At 44.2% G+C, this 18,532-nt stretch overlaps 1 protein-coding gene across 2 annotated transcripts in view; it reads left to right on the top strand.

The window, feature by feature from the left end:
- The first annotated feature begins 6,613 nt into the window (after positions 1-6,613).
- The window catches only part of ak5 (adenylate kinase 5), an 87,540-nt gene continuing 75,621 nt past the window's right edge, over positions 6,614-18,532 (top strand). Inside the window, exon 1 of one of the 2 annotated variants that reach the window (XM_060829990.1) lies at positions 6,614-6,687. Coding sequence is in view for 1 of the 2 variants with exons in the window: in XM_060829989.1 (XP_060685972.1) it covers positions 9,085-9,144 (60 nt within the window). In the remaining variant the exon portion in view is untranslated. Of the gene's footprint in view, positions 6,688-9,015; positions 9,145-18,532 lie in introns of those variants that run through there. The other variant, XM_060829989.1, reaches the window with a different exon arrangement.

Consider the following 18,532-nt stretch of genomic DNA (forward strand, 5'->3'; position numbering starts at 1 on the left):
ATTGGGAGAAAGCTAAAACAATTTTCAGTGTCTCAATGCAGGCAAAGCTGTCATCAAAGAGACAACGCAGTAAACTGGACAAGCCCTTTAATGTTCAAAACTGAAACTCCATTCAAAACAATATTGAATGTGTTACAGAATCAGTTATATCCCAAAGGGACAGATGTTCTACTTATTAACTAAAGCCAAAGACAGCAAAAGAACGAAGGGTAACATACAGGGACAAGAAAAAGAGCATAAAAATTGAAAGAGAAAAGCACAGATCCTGGGTAATGAGGAAAATACAAAGGACAGCAGCAGAGGTGACAAAGCAGATATTTAAAAGAAACTATGCAAACAAAGCGAGCAACTGTTTCCAAAATCAACTGGAAAAAATGTTGACAATGATATCAGGGTAAACAAAAGCTTGTCAGAACAATATCTTGAAAACTGATAATGGAGAGTTCCAGGTGTAAAGGGAGGCTAGATAGGCTAGGACCTTTTTCACTGGGGCATAGGAGGTTGAGGGGTGACCTTATAGAGGTTTATAAAATCACGAGGGGCATGGATAAGGTGAATGGAAGGTGTCTTTCCCCCAGGGTGGGGGATTTCAAGACCAGAGGTCAAACTTTTAAGGTGAGAGGAGGAAGGTTTTAAAAACACATGAAGGGGCAACTTTTTTACACAGAGGGTGGTTCGAGTGCAGAATGAACTTCCAGGGGAAGTGATGGATGCAGTTACAGTTATACTGTTTAAAAGGCATTTCGATAAGTACATGAATGAGAATGGTTTGGAGGGATATAGGCTAAGCACAGGCAAGTGGCACTAGTTTAGTTTGAGATTATGGTCAGTGTGGGCTGATCAGACTGAAGGGTCTGTCTCCATGCTGTATGACTCTATGACTCTAAGATAAAGGAAGCCATCACTGCAGTCATGAGGGAGGATGCACTAGAATGGTCTTCAAATCAGACCACCTGGGTAAAGATTAGAAATAAGAAAAAGGAGAGATGACCTTGCTAGGATTTTACGAGAGCAGAAATGAAGACTGCAAATGCTGGAAACCAGAGTTTAGATTAGAGTGGTGCTGGAAAAGTACAGCAGGTCAGGCAGCATCTGAGGAGCAGGAAAATTGGGCAAAAGCCCTTCATCAGGATGTTGCCTGATCTGCTGTGCATTTCCAGCATCAATCTGATCTAAACTCTGGGATTTTACAAGAGGCTTCCCAACATCCAGAGGGAGATAGAGAAGCAGAAATGTGAGCAACTCACAAAAAGGTGTGAGAGAAACAGGGTTGTAATGTAGTGGACGTCAACTTTGCTAACATTAACTGCACTCACCTTATTGTGAAAGGATTAGACGAGGTGGAATTTTTAAAGAGCATCCAAGATAGCTCCATATGCCAGTGCATAGATGGGACAATGCGTAGATAGGACAGTGCATAGATGGGACATTGCATAGATAGGACAGGGCATAGATGGGACAATGCGTAGATAGGACAGTGCGTAGATAGGACAGTGCATAGATAGGACAGGGCGTAGATAGGACAGTGCATAGATGGGACAATGCTTAGATAGGACAGTGCATAGATAGGACAGTGCATAGATAAGACAGTGCGTAGATAGGACAATGCGTAGATAGGACGGGCGTAGATAGGACAGTGCATCGATGGAACAATGCGTAGATAGGACAGTGCATAGATAGGACAGGGCGTAGATAGGACAGTGCATAGATGGGACAATGCGTAGATAGGACAGTGCATAGATAGGACAGTGCATAGATGGGACAATGCTTAGATAGGACAGTGCATAGATAGGACAGTGCATAGATAAGACAGTGCGTAGATAGGACAATGCGTAGATAGGACAGTGCGTAGACAGGATAGTGCATAGATGGGACAGTGCGTAGATGGGACAGTGCATAGATGGGTCAGTGCGTAGATGGGTCAGTGCGTAGATAGGGCAGTGCGTAGATACGATAGTGCGTAGATGCGACATTGCATAGATAGGACAGTGCATAGATAGGATAGTGCGTAGATGGGACAGTGCGTAGATGGGACAGTGCTTAGATAGGACAGTGCGTAGATAGGACAGTGCGTAGATGGGACAGTGCATAGATAGGACAGTGCGTAGATAGGACAGTGCGTAGATAGGACAGTGCATAGATAGGACAGGGCATAGATAGGATAGTGCATAGATGGGACAGTGCATAGATGGGACAGTGCGTAGACAGGACAGTGCGTAGATGGGACAGTGCATAGATGGGACAATGCGTAGAAAGGACAGTGCATAGATAGGATAGTGTGTAGATGGGACAGTGCGTAGATAGGACAGTGCGTAGATAGGACAGTGCGTAGATACGATAGTGTATAGATAGTCCAACTAGAGATAGGACAGTGCGCAGATAGGACAGTACATAGATACGATCGTGTGTAGATAGTCCAACTACAAATAGGACAGTGCGTAGATAGGACAGTGCGTAGATACAGTAGTGTGTAGATAGTCCAACTATAGATAGGACAGTGCGTAGATAGGACAGTGCGTAGATGGGACAGTGCGTAGATAGGACAGTGCGTAGAAAGGACAGTGCATAGATAGGATAGTGTGTAGATAGTCCAACTATAGATAGGACAGTGCGTAGATAGGACAGTGCATAGATAGGACAGTGCATAGATAGGACAGCGCATAGATGAGACAATGCGTAGATAGGACAGTGCGTAGCTAGTCCAACTAGAGATAGGACAGTGCATAGATAGGACAGTGCGTAGATGGGACAATGCATAGATAGGACAGTGCGTAGATAAGACAGTGTATAGCTAGTCCAACTAGAGAAAGGACAGTGCATAGATAGGACAGTGCATAGATAGGACAGTGCGTAGATAGGACAGTCCATAGATAGGACAGTGCATAGATAGGACAGAGCGTAGCTAGTTCAACTATAGATAGGACAGTGCATAGATGGGACAGTGCGTAGATAGGATAGCGCGTAGATGGGACAATGCGTAGATAGGACAGTGTGTAGATAGGACAGTGCGTAACTAGTCCAACTAGAGATAGGACAGCGCATAGATAGGACAGTCCATAGATAGGACAGTGTGTAGATAAGACAGTGCATAGACAGTCCAACTAGAGATAGGACAGTGCATAGATAGGACAGTGCGTAGATAGGACAGTGCGTAGATAGGACAGTGCGTTCATAGGACAGTGCGTAGATAGGACAGTGTGTAGATAGGACAGCGCGTAGATAGTCCAACTAGAGCTAGGACAATGCATAGATAGGACAGTGCGTAGATAGTCCAACAAGAGATAGGACAGTGCATAGATAATCCAACTAGAGATAGGACAGTGCGTAGATAGTCCACCTAAGATAGGACAGTGTGTGGATAGTCCAACTAGAGCTATGCCACTGTGTAGATAGTAGATAGTCCACCTAGAGATAGGGCAGTGCTAGACCTAATCCTAGGGAATGAAGCCGGTTCATGTGGTTGAAGTTTCAAGGTCGAGAATTTTGGGGATAATGATCGTAGCTCCAAGTTTCAAAGTCATTATGGAAAGGGGTAAGGTAAGTGCAGAAGTTAAGTGTCTAAATTTGGGGAAGGCCAATTTCAATGTCATTAGAGAGGATCTGGCAAACGTGGACTGGGAGCAGCTACCTTCAGGTATGCGTACACTTGGAAAGTGAGGGTCCTAAAAGTCGAATATTGAGAACTCAGGGCCAGCATGTTCCTCTGACAGTAAGGTCAAGGAGAGCTTACCAGGGAACCATGGAGGTCAAGGGCTATTGTGGGTTTGGTTAAAACAAAGGAAGCTTGCATTAGGTACAATGCATTAAAAACAGGAGAGGCCCTTCGAGAGGACAGAGAGTGTAGGAGGCTGCTTAAAAAGGAATTTAGGAGGGCAAAGAGAGGCCACTAAATATCTCTGGCCAATGGGATCACGGAAAACCCCAAGGTTTTTTATAAGTACATTAGGAACAAGAGAATCGCCAGGAAAAGATTAGGCCCAAAGGGGCGACCTCTGCATCGAGCCAGTGGCTGTGGGTGAGGCCTGAAATGAATACTTCTCGTCTGTAATCAGAGGTGAGAAAAACATTGTAGCTGGGGATTTTGCTTGGGATGGTGAGGTTCTAAAACATGTTACGATTAATAAGGAGGGGGTATTATGTGTTTTACTAAACGGACTGATGTATAACACCCCAGGGTCTGACGAGATATATCCCAGGCTGTTTTGGGACGCAAGGGAGGAGCTTGCTGGGGCCCTGGCGGGGATATGTAATGCTTTGCTGGGCACAGGTAAAGTGACAGATGACTGAAGGATAGCTAATGGGGTTCCTTTGTTCACGAAGAGGAGCAGGGATAGGCCAGGTAATCACAGACCAATTAGTCTGACCTCAGGAGTGGGGAAATTACTGGAAAAACGTCTGAAGAACAGGATTAATCAATACTTGGAAAGGCAGGGATTGATCAGGGATAGTTAGCATGGATTTGTCAGAGGGAGATTCTGTCTGAATAATTTAACTGAAAAGGAGGAAGAGAGTACTGCAGATGCTGGAGAGTCAGAGTTGACAAGTGTAACGCTGGCAAAGCACTGCAGGGCAGGCAGCAGGAATCTGATGAAGGGCTTATGCCCGAAACATCGAGTCTCCTGGTCCTCGAATGCTATCTGACCGGCTGTGCTTTTCCAGTGCCACACTTTTTGACTCTTTCTTGAAAAGGTGACTGAATATATTGATGAGGTTAGTGTCATTGATGTGGTTCACATGGACTTCAGTAAGGCCTTTGACAAAGTCTCACATGGAAAGCTGGTCCAAAAGATGAGAGACCGTGGGATCCAAGGCAAGTTGGCAAACTGGATCCAAAACTGGCTTACAAATAGGCAGCAAAGGGTTGTTTTTGTGATTGGAAGTCTGTGACCAGTGGTGGACCAGGGGGGTCAGTGCTGGCACTCTCCCTGTTTGTTATGCACATTAATGACCTGGATGTGAATGTAGAAAGTTTAATTAGCCAGTTTGCAGATGACGTGAAAATTGGGGGAGTTGTTGATGGTGAGGAGATGGACTCAGGCTATGGTCTGATATTGATAAATTGGGCAGAGCAGTGATGGATGGAATTTAATGCTGAAAAGCGTGAGGCAATGCATTTTGAGAGTTCTAATAAGTGAAGGACATACCCAATGAATGGTAAGTCCCTGGCAGGTACTGAGGAACAAAGGGACTTTGGTGTTTAATCTACAGATTTCTGAAGATATCAATACAGGTAGACAGGGTGGTGAAGAAGGCATACAGGATGATTGCCTTCATTTGCCAGGGCATAGAATATAGGATCAAGGAAGTTTTGTTACAACTTTATAGAGCATTGGTTAGGCTACAGATGTGCACAGTTCTGGTCACCACACTATTGGGAAGACATGTTTGCCCTGGAGAAGGTACACAGGAGATTCATGTCCTGAAGTAGTGTTAGACCCAAAACGTTGACTTCTCCACCTCCTGATGCAGCCTGGCTTTCTGTGTTCTTCCAGCCTCCTGCTTGTCTAGCCTGGAATGAAAAGTCTGTTAGGAGGAGAGACTGAATGAGCTGGGTTTGTTTTCCTTGGACCAGAGGGAGCTGAGGAGAGATCTGACTGAGGTATCCAAAATTATTAAAGAGTAGATTGTGAGAATCTCTTCCCCATGGCAGATGTGTCTAAGACCAGAGGGCTTAAGTTCGAGATGACGAGCAAGTGGTTTAGAAGAGATCTCAGAATGAATTAATTCACCAAGAAGAATGTTAGATTTATGGAAGTATTTAAGAAACATCTGCTAGAGAATAATAGTCTGTAGTACATGGGAATAGTGTATTAGATTACTTACAGTGTGGAAACAGGCCCTTCAGCCCAACAAGTCTACACCAACCTGCCGAAGCACAACCCACCCAGACCCATTCCCCTACACCTAACACTATGGGCAATTTAGCATGGCCAATTCACCTAACCTGCACATTTTTGGACTGTGGGAGGAAACTCACACAGACACGGGGAAAATGTGCAAAGTCCACACAGATAGTTACCCAAGGCGGGAATTGAACCCAGGTCTCTGGCACTGTGAGGCAACAGTGCTAACCACTATGCCACCGTGCCGTGTAGTTTGGTGTTTATTGATCAGCATTGACACAGTGGGCCAAAAGGTCTGTTTCAATGCTGCATGATTCTATGACTCTAACTATTATTGACAATGAAAATAAGGAAATATGGAGATGCTGAATATTGCTTTGCATCTGTATTTACAATATAGACAGAGGTTAGCATCTCAAGCATCACCATGAAACCATTATTTTTTTTTCTCATTTTTCTTTAATCCCTGTTGATTTTTTTTTCCTAATTTTTTCCCCCCGCACTACCGCCTAACTGCGGTAGTGCTTATTTTTTCCCCAGCAGGTGTGAGACACAGTGAAAGACACAAAGTGTACAAGTCTTTATTCAATTTCCACCACCAGGAAGATAGGAAAACACCCGAGTGGCCTGTGACAAGCAGTGCCCTTCACATCAAAAGGCAATGCTGTGTGATCAAACAGTGAAGGGGAGGGCAGGGACTAAATCAAAATAGAGTTGGAGGAGGAAATGATGCACTCCACTCCCTGCATGAAACCATTATTGAATTCGGACCTCATCAAAATACAATCATGGAACAAAGGAGGACACTAATGAGATATAAACTACACACTCCAGAACTTCATTCGTAAGTCTTGTAGGACATAAGTAGGAACATTTCAGAAGCCTTAACTGTATTCTTGCAAAGTTCAGAGAATTTGAGAACTGTTTCTTTAGATTGGAAAATTGTGTATGTCATGATTTAAAAAGGGTGACAGAAGGAAACCAGAGAATTGTAGACCAGTCAACCAAATGTCTGTTGTCAGGAAATTACAGGGGTTTATAATTAAGTATTAGGGTGACTGATCACTTTGAAAGTTTTCAACTGATCAGAGAGGGAGCCGGTGTGGATTTGTAAGCAGCAGTTCATGCCCAATGAATTTGGTTGAATTCTTAGAAAATCAGTCTAAAGAAGCAAACGAGAGATTGTCTTTGCCACATTTGTTGAAGGTCCTCACAAGAGACTCTTAGTTGGTGTTGGGCTATTGTCGAGAGTGTGGTGCTGGAAAAGCACAGCAGGTCAGGCAGCATCCGAGAAGCAGGAGAATCGATGTTTCGGGCAAAAGCCCTTCACCATTCCTGATGAAGGGCTTTTGCCCGAAACGTCAACTCTCCTGCTCCTCGGATGCTGCCTGACCTGCTGTGCTTTTCCAGCACCACACTCTCGACTTTAATCTCAAGCATCTGCAGTCCTCACTTTTGCCTGGTGTTATACTATTGATGAGGTTGTGGAAACCAAGTGGTCTCATTCTCAAGACAGTCAGGAGCACGGGCAGGAATCAGCAGGATGTAACAAGTGGGGTCACGCAAGGATTTGCATTGCAGCTTCCAAATTCCGGGGAATATAACCATAACATGTTTAACCTCATCTTGTGATTTTCCCCTCAGAGTACAGGTAAACCTACACTGGTCCCCTCCGAGGCCATTACATCCTTTTTGAGAAATGGTGAGCAGAAAGTTCACAATAACTCCAGGTGGGGTTGAGATCATTAGACCACAAGACATAGGAGCAGAAGTTAGGCCATTCAGCCCATCGAGTCTGCTCCACCATTCAGTCAGGGCTGATACATTTCTGAAACACATTCTCCCATTTTCTCCCCATAACCCTTGATCCCCTTGGCAATCAAGAACCTGTCTATCTCAGTCTTAAATGTACTCAATGACCTGGCCTCCACAGCGTTTTGTGGCAATGAATCCCATAGATTCACCACTCTCTGGCTGAAGAACTTTAATCAGGGCTTTGTACAACTGACTTCTACCTTTGTGTCCTTTTGACAGAAAGCCGACAGTCCACCAGCCTTTCTGATCTCATTTGTAACTCTCATGATATTTTAATGCTCCCTGATTCTGAACCCTCAGGTTTCTTTGAATCTCCACTCATGCTTGTTGTTAGAATGTACTCTCTGTTCTAATTTTTCCTTCAGTCCAAAGTACACACTTCACATTTGCCTATGCTAAGTTACATTTGCCACCAGTTTTGCTAAGTCTGACAAGGTCTCTTTGTAACTTTGCACTTCCACATCTACACGATTTACACTATCTTTGTGTCAGCACCACTCGGTCTAAATCCGAACCGAGTTAATCATTTGCCTACAGCTCCACTTCAGCCTCTCCCATCTGCTCCACCCAAGAGCTTCCACTATGGGAGGCCTGGACAATTGGACCAAACGTTTACCATGTGTGGGGAAGGGTAGACCGAGAGAATGTTAGGGCAGGGAATAAGAATCTAAACATCAAAACTGGAGCTTTCATGAATGAAATGATGATTTGATGTAAAGTGTTGGAATCTGGGACTCCCTTCCACAGATGGTCATCATTGGTAAAAACAATTGTTACATTTTGATATTACCTTTGACAGACATTTGACAGCAAAGGTATTAAGAGATACGGGGCAAAGGCAGCTGGAGCTAGATCATTCCACAGGAACAGGTCCCAGCCACAAAGTGACCAACTCCTCTTCCCATTAAAGGTGCTATATCAATGCATGTTGTGCAAAACCATTTTGAGTGAAGACTGAATACAGACTGAGTATTAAATTCCCTGTGAACAACTAAACATCCCTGGAGGATACTAATATTGAGGACAAATAACAGCAATTGCTGGAGAAACCCGGGTCTTTAAGAGGGCCACAGCTTTCATGCTCCCCTCTCTGTTTCCACAGATGCTGCCAGACCTGCTGAGTTTCTCCAGCAGTTCCTGCTTTCGTTTCCCACCGTTTTCATGTTACTTTTGCCGAAAATGAAATCGGGTGACGAGTGCAGATTTGGTTGCTGTGGGAATTCTCGGCACGAGTTCGTCAAAATTCAAATCAGAAGCAGCTAATTCGGGGGGAGGGTGGGGGCGGTGCATTGACACCGCTTGGGGTTGGGACATAAAAGGATGTGCAGAAAGCACGGCCACAACAGCGAGGCAAGACTGCTGCAGGGTCGAGCCTCCTAACTCACAGCCCAGCCCCCGGGAAACCAGCAGCAAGGAGCAGCCGAGAATGACCACAGCCGAATGGAAAGACTACCTGGCCAAAAAACAGATACCCCAGCTGTTTGAGGTGAGCTGTGTTGCAGGAGTGGGGGGGGGGGGGGGATGTAGGGCATCTCCTAATATGGTCACAATACTATTAGCCCAGACCACTTCTCCCCACGTCTTCAAGAAATAAGAATTGACCCTCAGAGGCTCCCAATCGCATCCATATTCAACCCCATCTCCACTGCTTACTTTGAAAAGTTGAGACATTTTGTGTGAGTCTGTTTCGGGGGAAATGTGTTTCAGCTATTTGGGAACTTCGCTTTTCGAAAAACAGAAACGAAGCACTTGCGGATAAGTCAGTGGGCGATGCGAGATTTTGGAGTTAGCACCTGTAATTAGTTCCTAACACATCGGGGTTACTTGAGTTTTGACAGAGTCCGCAGAGTTGTTACAAACCTTTCAGTCCAACTCGTCCATGCTGACCAGATATCCGAAATTAATTGAGTCCCATTTGTCAGCATTTGGCCCATATCCCTCCAAACCCTTCCTAGTCATATACCCATCCAAATGCCTTTTAAGTGTTGTAATTGTACCAGCCTCCACCAGTTCCTCTGGCAGCTCGTTGCATACATGAAACACCTTCTGCATATTGCTCCTTAGGTCCCTTTTAAATCTTTCCCTCCGATTCCCCTACCCTGGGAAAAAGACCTTAGCTATTCACCCTATCCATGCCTCTCGTGATTTTATAAGCTTCCATAAGGTCACCCCTCAGCCTCTGATGCTCCAGGGAAAGGACCCCAGTCTATTCAGCCTCTCTCTATAGCTCAAATCCTCCATCACCGGCAACATCCTTGTAAATCATTTCCGAACCCTTTCAAGTTCAACATTCTTTCTATAGCAGGGAGACCAGACTTGAACACAGTATTCCAAAAGTGGCCAAACCAATGTCCTGTCCAGCTGGAACATGACCTCCCAACTCCTATATTCAATGCACTGACCAATAAAGGCAAGCATACCAAATGCTTTCTGAGATTCACTTTTTATGAATGAGATTGCTTGATCACTTTGACTGGTGGTTCTCAAACGTATTTTGGTTTCCTCCTTGCAAGGGAATTTAGAAGAATGAGAAGTGATCTCATTGAAACATTGAGGATTCTTCATAGGTTTGACAGGGTAAATGCTGTTTCTCTTCACAGGAGAGTCTAGGACCAGAGGGCACAGTCTCAGAGTAAATGAGTGCCATTTACATTAGGAGGAATTTCTCCTAACACTGACATTAGGAGGAATTTCTTCTCTCAGAGGGTTATGAATCTTTGGAACTCCTGGCCACAGAGGGCTGTGGGGGAAGAGTCCTTGTGTGTATTTAAGGCTGAGATGGGTAGAGTCTTGATCAGTCAGGGAATCAAGGGTTGCAGGAAAAGTGGAAGTGTGGAGTGTTGGATCATGATTCTACAAAATGGTGGATCAGGCTTGAGGGGCCGAACTCCTGTTCCTATTTCTTGTGGTCTTTTCATATGCAGGCTCGAAGGGCAGAATGGCCTACTCCTGCACCTATTGTCTATTGACCCCCTTATCTAGAGTTATATAGTGATGCAGCACAGAAACAGACCCTTTGGTCCAACAAATCCATGCCGACTATAATCCCAAACTAAACTAGTCCCACTTGCTTGCACTTGGCCTATATCCCTCCAAACCTTTCCTATTTATGAACTTATCCAAAAATCTTTTAAATGTTGTAACTGTACCTGCATGCACCACTTTCTCTGGCTGTTCACTCTCTGTGTAAAAAATGTTGCCCCTCATGTCCTTTTTAAATCTTTCTTCTCTCACCTTAAAAATATACCCCATAGTTTTGAACTCTGTTACCCTAGGGAAAAGAAATCACTTGTCTTTCACCTTGTCTATAACCCTCACAATTTTATAAACCTCAATAAGGTCACCTGTCAACCTCTAATGCTCCAGTGAAAAAAGTCCCAGTCTTTCCAGTCTATTTTTAAAACTCAAACCCTCCCGAATTGGCAACATCCTGGTAAATCTTTTCTGAAGCCTCTCCAATTTAATAATATCCTTCCAGTAACAGAATGACCAGAACTGCACACAGTACTCCAGAGGAGCCCTCACTAACATCCTGTACAACCTCAACATGACGTCACAACTCCTATACTCAAAGGTCTGAGCAATGAAGGCAAGCGTGCTAAACCTCTTCTGAACCATCCTGTCTACCTGTGATGCAAGTTTCAAATATTACCTAAGGTTCACAATGAGAAACTGATGCATTTATAGATTTAATAATGCTTTTAAGAAGCAAATACTTACTGACAGTAGCGATTTGCGCACAACTTCACTGATGTAGTCAGTGATCAGATAAAATGGATGCAAATAGTAAGTGTGCATGTGTCAACTGAACTGTTTTTAATTTGGTTAAAAATTATCTATTAGTCACACACACTGTATATACAATCAAATTATACCCACTGCAAATAGTTATTAGCCAAATCATCATTAATAACAGCCTCACTGTGTTATTTAGATGTTTGATAGGCTTATTGCAGTTTACAGTTTTCTTATTTAAAAACTCTACCCACAACCATTTGGGCTTAGTTACCCCTAATTCTTTTACTTTTCTGAGTGACATTCTCAGGAATTGTTTTGCAAACCCTTGCAAAACAAGCACATTTCTGTTATTTAATCATTCAAAATATTCACATCGTTGTGACAGGGTTGAATAATCAAAGGCCCCTCCCACTCCCCTTACGATCTCTTCTGCCCTCTTTCGTTGGGCAGAAGATAAAAATTGTGTACACATATGAATAGATTCAAGAACAGTTTCTTCCCTGCTGCTGTTAGACTTCTCAATGGACCTTTCAAATTTTAGATTCGATTTTGATCTCGCTCTTTGTGCACCTCCTCTGCAGCCGTAACATTGTGTTCCTCGCTCTGTTCTATTACACTAATGCACTTTGTATGCCGTGATCTGCTTGTACTGCACATGAAACAAAACTTTGCACTGTACCTGGGTCCACGTGACAATAGTAAATGGAATCAAATCAACAAGGTCAAACTGACAGCTTCTCCAGATTTAGCTCCTGACATTGAACAAGGCGCAGTTTTTCATTTACGTGAAAGTGAGGACTACAGATGCTGGAAATCAGAGTCTAGATTAGAGTGGTGCTGGAAAAGCACAGCAGGCCAGGCAGCATCCGAGGAGCAGGAGAGTCAGTTTTCTATTTGTTCGTGTGATGAGGGTGTCACTAACCATCTGTAAATGCACAGAGAACATTTAAGAATCAATAATGTTGCTGTGGGTCTGGATTCACATCCAGCCCATATGAAGATGAAAGTTTCCTTCTCTAAATCACATTAGTGATCCAGATAGGTTCTTTTAAAAACCTGTCAACAGTGGTTTAATGAAAACAACAAATGCTGGAGATCACAGTGGGTCAGACAGAATCCATGGAGAGCAGGCTAATGTTTCGAGTCTAGATAACTCTTCATCAGAACTGTTCTGATGGAGAATTATCTAGACTTGAAATGTTAGTTTGCTCTCTCTCCATGGATTCTGTCTGACCCACTGTGAACTTCAGCATTTGCCTTCAGTGCAGATTCCAGCAGCTGCAGTAATTTGTTCTGACAGCAGTGGTTTAATGGTCACCATTGGGCTAACTTACTGTTGAATTCAAATGTCACCATCTGGAATGGCGGGTTTTGAACCCATGCTCTCAGAATATGAGCCTGGGATTCTTTCATTGATTAGGGGAAAGTGAAGACTGCAGATCCTGGAGAGTCAGTGACAAAAAGTGTGGCACTGGAAAAGCACAGCAGGTCAGGCAGCATCCAGGGACCAGGACAGTCGATGTTTAGGGCATCAGGAATGTGACAGGGAGAAAGGGGATGAGAGGTAAATAAGAGGGTGGGGGTGGGCTGAAGGGGAGGTAGGTGGGAAGGCAAAACACACACATCAATCCATTGATTTCACCAGTTCCTTATCCCCTCCCTCCCTGCCACCTCATCCCAGATCCAACCCTCTAACTCGGCACTGCCCTCTTGACCTGTCCCACCTATCTGCCCCACCCTCCCCACCAACCTATCACAATCAAACCTGCAAACCTATCGCTTTGTCAGCTACCAACCCCACCCGACCCCTCCATTTATCTCTCAGCCCCCTTACCCCCCTCCTCCATATTCCTGATGAAGGGCTTATGCCTGAAAGCTTTTTGACTACTTTCATTGATGCGCACAGTGACTGGCACTTTCTCGTATCACTGACCTCGCTGTTGTGTGCTGTCAACAACGGTGGTAACGTTGGTTGTAACTTTCTGATTTGTCTGCCACCTGCTCAGGCCCTTGCTGTACCCCCTCACTCACCCTCCTGAATCCTCAAGTCTCCTGTTCACTGTATCTCACTTGTCATCCCTCTTCCAAAGTCTTGCTCCCACCCACTCTCCACTCACCTTGCCACCGTCCCATTGCCACCCAGTCACCATCCCACATGCCTCTCTTGCTCACTGGCCCCTCATTTCCAGCCCCTCACCATCCCACTCCCAAGCGTCTCTGCCTTCTTACCATCTCCTGGGTCAACACTCACTCGCCACTCCTTGCTGCCTCTGGTCAACATCTCTCAGTCATCACCAACACATCACAGCCTCGCTTCTCGCCACCCCATTCGCCAACCTCACTACCATCCTCTTGCCATCCCACCGTTGTCTCCCACTCACTTTGTGTTCGCCACCTTATCATTGCCACATCCTCCCCTCACCATTCCCTCCCTCACCAGCCTGTCACTGACAACAGCTTGATGCCTCTGTCTCAAGGTCCCTCATTGGATCTCCTATTTCCTACAACAGCACCAGTTAAGACATAGGGAAAACTGTACTTTACATTGCCCCCAGGAAAGTTTTAACCCAGATTAAATGCAGAGTGAAGCTGCAAACTGTCACATTTAAGTGGTCAAAGTACTTTCCAAATTCGTTCTTTCATGTTAGAGAAGTGCTGCTTCAGAAGAGTTGTAGCTGAGGCGTTGGAAAGAGAATTAGCAATTATTATTTGGGAAGGAAGAATATGCAGGGTCACGAGGAAAAGCCAGGAGAGCGGGGCGAAGTAAAGTGCTTGTTTGGAGAACCAGCCTAGAGGGCTGGCACGGTGGCTCAGTGGTTAGTAATGCTGCCTCACAGCGCCAGGGACCTGGGTTTGATTCCAGACCTGGGTTTGATTCCAGCCTCAGGCGACTGTCTGTGTGGAGTTTGCACATTCTCCCTGTGTCTGCATGGGTTTCCTCCAGGTGTTCCGGTTTCCTCCAACAGTCCACAGATGTGCAGGTTTGGTGAATTGGCCATGCTAAATTGCCCATAGTGTTCAGGGATGTGTAGGTGAGGTGCATTAGTCAGGGGTAAATTTAGGATAATAGAGGAGGGAAATGGGTCTGGGTGGGACACTTTTTGGAGGGTCAGTGTGGATTTGTCAGTCAAAATGGCCTGTTTCCACACTGTAGCGAGTGTATGATGTGATGGACCGAATGGCCTCCTAGTGCTCTATAACAATTCTACGATGAATATAAACAGTAAGCTTGGCTGCATGAGAGGAGGGAGAAACAGAGTTAATAAAGGCATTCTAAGACAGTTATAAGAGTTTTATTCCTGATGTATAGATGCACGAAGGATGTTTCCAATGGAGCAAGAGGCCAAAACCAAGGGTCATAGTTTAAGAATAAGGGTTTTCTTCTTTATTCATTCATGGGATGAGGGCATCACTGGTGAGGCAGCATTTATTGCTCATCCCTAATTGCCCAGAGGGCAGGTAAGTGTCAACGACATTGCTGTAGGTCTGGAGTCACATGTAATTCAGACCAGTTAAGAGTGGCAGTTTCCTTCCCTAACAGGAAATTAGTGAACCAGATGGGTTTTTCCACAATCAACAATGGATTCATGGTCATCATTAGACTCCTAATTCCAGACATTTTTCTTGAATTCAAAGTCCAACATCTGCTGTGACAGGATTTATACCCGTGTCCCCATGCATTACCTCTGTCTCTGAGTTGACAGTCCAGTGACAATACCACTTGGCCATTGCCTCCCCTAAGTGTAAACTATTTAGGACTGAGTTGAGGAGAAATGTATTCACCCAGAGAGTGGTGAGCCTGTGGAATTCATTATTGCAGGAAGCAGTTGAGGCCAAAACATTCTGTTTATCACGGAGGTAGATATAGCTCTTAAGGCAAAAATGAATAAGGGATTTGGGGGCAATTAGGGAAATGATCTCAGTGATCAGCCATGATCGTATTGAATGGTGGAGCAGGCTTAAGCAGTTGAATAGCCCACTCCTGCTCCTGTCTTCTATGTTTCTATGATGCGCTGGTGAGATAATGAAGATAAGAATGAGTGGATCTTGGTGAAGGTTCCACTCATACGTCAGGATAACTGAATAAACCATCCGGAGGGTTCAGAGTTATGACTGAAAAATTGGATTTGGAGGTGTTGGGGAATTGAGGATTGCACTCAATAGAACAGTAAGGGAAATCCAAAGGCAACATAAGATTGCAAAAGTGAGAGAGAGGGAAAGCAGCAAATGATGGAGATGGACATCCTTCACAGGTTCTTATCCCTAAAAAGCTGGCCTGGATTTTATTTTAGGGATTTGGCAAGTTTTGATGGAAGATCAAAACCCTTTTCACATCCTCCCTCGACCCCTGTGGGAATTTCACTTAATTGTTCCTACTAGATATTTTTCTTGCTAATTAATTCAGCAGATGAAGATGCTGATTAGAGATGAGAAGTAACATAGATACAAAGTCACGTGGGGAATAGTTTACATGCCTGCTAATAGTAGTAACACTGTAAGGCACAGTATAGGAGGAATAAGAGGTGCTTTTAAGAGGATTTTTGTAATAATCACAGTGATATTAATCTTCACATGCATTGGACAAATTAGATTGACAAAGGTAACCTGGAAGAAGAGGTCATAGAGCATATTATTATAGCACCAGGCTATTTTTGACTTGGTATCTTGCAATCAGGTGAGGTGCCGGAAGACTGGAGGTTGGCTGACATGGTGCCCCTGTTTAAGAAGGGTGGTAAGGACAAGCCAAGGAACTATAGGCCGGTGAGCCTGACCTCGTTGGTGGGCTACTTGTTTGAGGGAATCCTAAGGGACAGGATGTACTTGTATTTGGAAAGGCAAGGACTGATTAGGGAGAGTCAACATGGTTGTGTGCGTGCGAAATCATGTCACAAACTTGATTGAGTTTTTTGAGGAAGTAACAAAGAGGATTGATGAGGGAAGAGCAGTAGATGTGATCTATATGGACTTCAGTAAGGCGTTCGACAAGGTTCCCCATAGGAGACTGATTATCAAGGTTAGATGTCATGGAATATAGGGAGAATTAGCCATTTGGATGCAGAACTGGCTCAAAGGTAGAAGACAGAGGGTGGTGGTGGAGGGTTTTTTTCAGACTGGAGGCCTGTGACCAGTGGAATGCCACAAGGATCGGTGCTGGGTCCTCTACTTTTCGTCATTTACATAAATGATTTGGATGCAAACATAAGAGATACAGTTAGTAAGTTTGCAGATGACACCAAAATTGGAGGTGTAGTGGACAGTGAAGAAGCTTACCTCAGATTACAACAGGATCTTGACCAGATGGGCCAATGGGCTGAGAAGTGGCAGATGGAGTTTGATTCAGATAAATGAGAGGTTTGAGAAAGCAAATCTTAGCAGGACTTATACACTTAATGATAAGGTCCTAGAGAGTGTTGCTGAACAAAGAGACCTTGGAGTGCAGGTTCATGGTTCCTTGAAAGTGGAGTCACGGGTAGATAGGATAGTGAAGGCGGCAATTGGTATTCTTTCCTTTATTGGTCAGAATATTGAGTACAAGAGTTGGGAGGTCATGTTGCAGCTGTACAGGACATTGGTTTCGCCACTTTTGGAATATTGCGTGCAATTCTGGTCTCCTTCCTATCGGAAAGATGTTGTGAAACTTGAAGAGGTTCAGAAAAGATTTACAAGGATGTTGCCAGGTTTGGAGGATTTGAGCTATGGGGAGAGGCCGATCAGGCTGGAGCTGTTTTCCCTGGAGCGTCAGAGGCTGAGGGGTGACCTTGCAGAGGTTTACAAAATTGAGGAGCATGGATAGGGCAAATAGGTAAAGTCTTTTTCCTGGAGTCGGGGAGTCCAGAACTAGAGGGCATAGGTTTAGGGTGAGAGAGGAAAGATAGAAAAGAGATCTAGGGGGCAACTTTTTTGCAAAGAGGGTAGTATGTGTATGGAATGAGCTGCCAGAGGATGTGGTGGAGGCTAGTACAATTGCAACATTTAAGAGGCATTTGGATGGGTATATGAATAGGAAGGGTTTGGAGAGACATGGGCTGGGTGCTGGCAGGTGGGACTAGATTGGTTTGGGATATCTGGTCGGCATGGACAGGTTGGACCGAAGGGTCTGTATCCATGCTGTACATCTCCATAACTCTATGACCCTAATCAAATGGGGTCAATTAATGATCTCAGAGTAAAAACACCTTGAGGTAACAGTTATCATAATATAGATTTTTACCGTGAAAGTGGGAAGTGTGTATCTATGACTTGTGTTTTAAAATTAAATAAAAGCAATTACACGGCCATGATGAAAGAGTTGGTTAAATTAAACTGGGAAAATATGTTAAATGGTAGGATAGTAGAGGAGCAGTGGAAGACCAAATATATATTCCATTAGGAAAGATAAGGAGAGTATAAAGTTGAATGAAAATAATAATATTGCAAACAAAAACTTGAAAGAGTTCAGAAAAGATTTACAAGGATGTTGCCAGGGTTGGAGGATTTGAGCTATAGGGAGAGGCTGAACAGGCTGGGGCTGTTTTCCCTGGAATGTCGGAGGCTGAGGGGTGACCTCATAGAGATTTATAAAATCATGAGGGGCATGGATAGGGTAAATAGACAAGGTTTTTTTTCCCCAGGGTAGGAGAATCCAAAACTTGAAGTTAAGGTGAGAGGGGAAAGATTTAAAACAGATCTGAGGGGCAATTTCTTTGCACAGAGGGTGGTACGTGTGTAGAATGAGCTGCCAGAGGAATGATGAAGGCTGGTACAATTACAACATTTAAAGGGCACCTGGATGGGTATAGAATAGGAAGGGTTTAGAGGGATGTGGGCCAAATGCTGGCAATGGGACTAAATTATTTTAGGATATTTGGTCGGCATGGACAAGTTGGACCATCTCTATGTCTCTAATGGTATGTTAGAGGATTGAACACAATTTAGAAGCCAGCAAAGCAGGATTGAAAATTAATGAAGGCAAAAAATATATTTAAAAATATAGTCAGAGTTTCTACAAGTAACTAAAAACAAAAGAAATAACCACGGTTGATGTTATTCTCTTAGAGGGTGAGACTGGGGAATTAATATTGGAAAACAAAGATGGTGGAAGCATTAAACAATGTAAAAGGAACAAAAACATCCCACAAAAGAAAGAAGCAATCACC

Source organism: Hemiscyllium ocellatum, chromosome 9 (assembly GCF_020745735.1).
Source record: "Hemiscyllium ocellatum isolate sHemOce1 chromosome 9, sHemOce1.pat.X.cur, whole genome shotgun sequence".
Lineage (NCBI taxonomy): Eukaryota > Metazoa > Chordata > Chondrichthyes > Orectolobiformes > Hemiscylliidae > Hemiscyllium > Hemiscyllium ocellatum.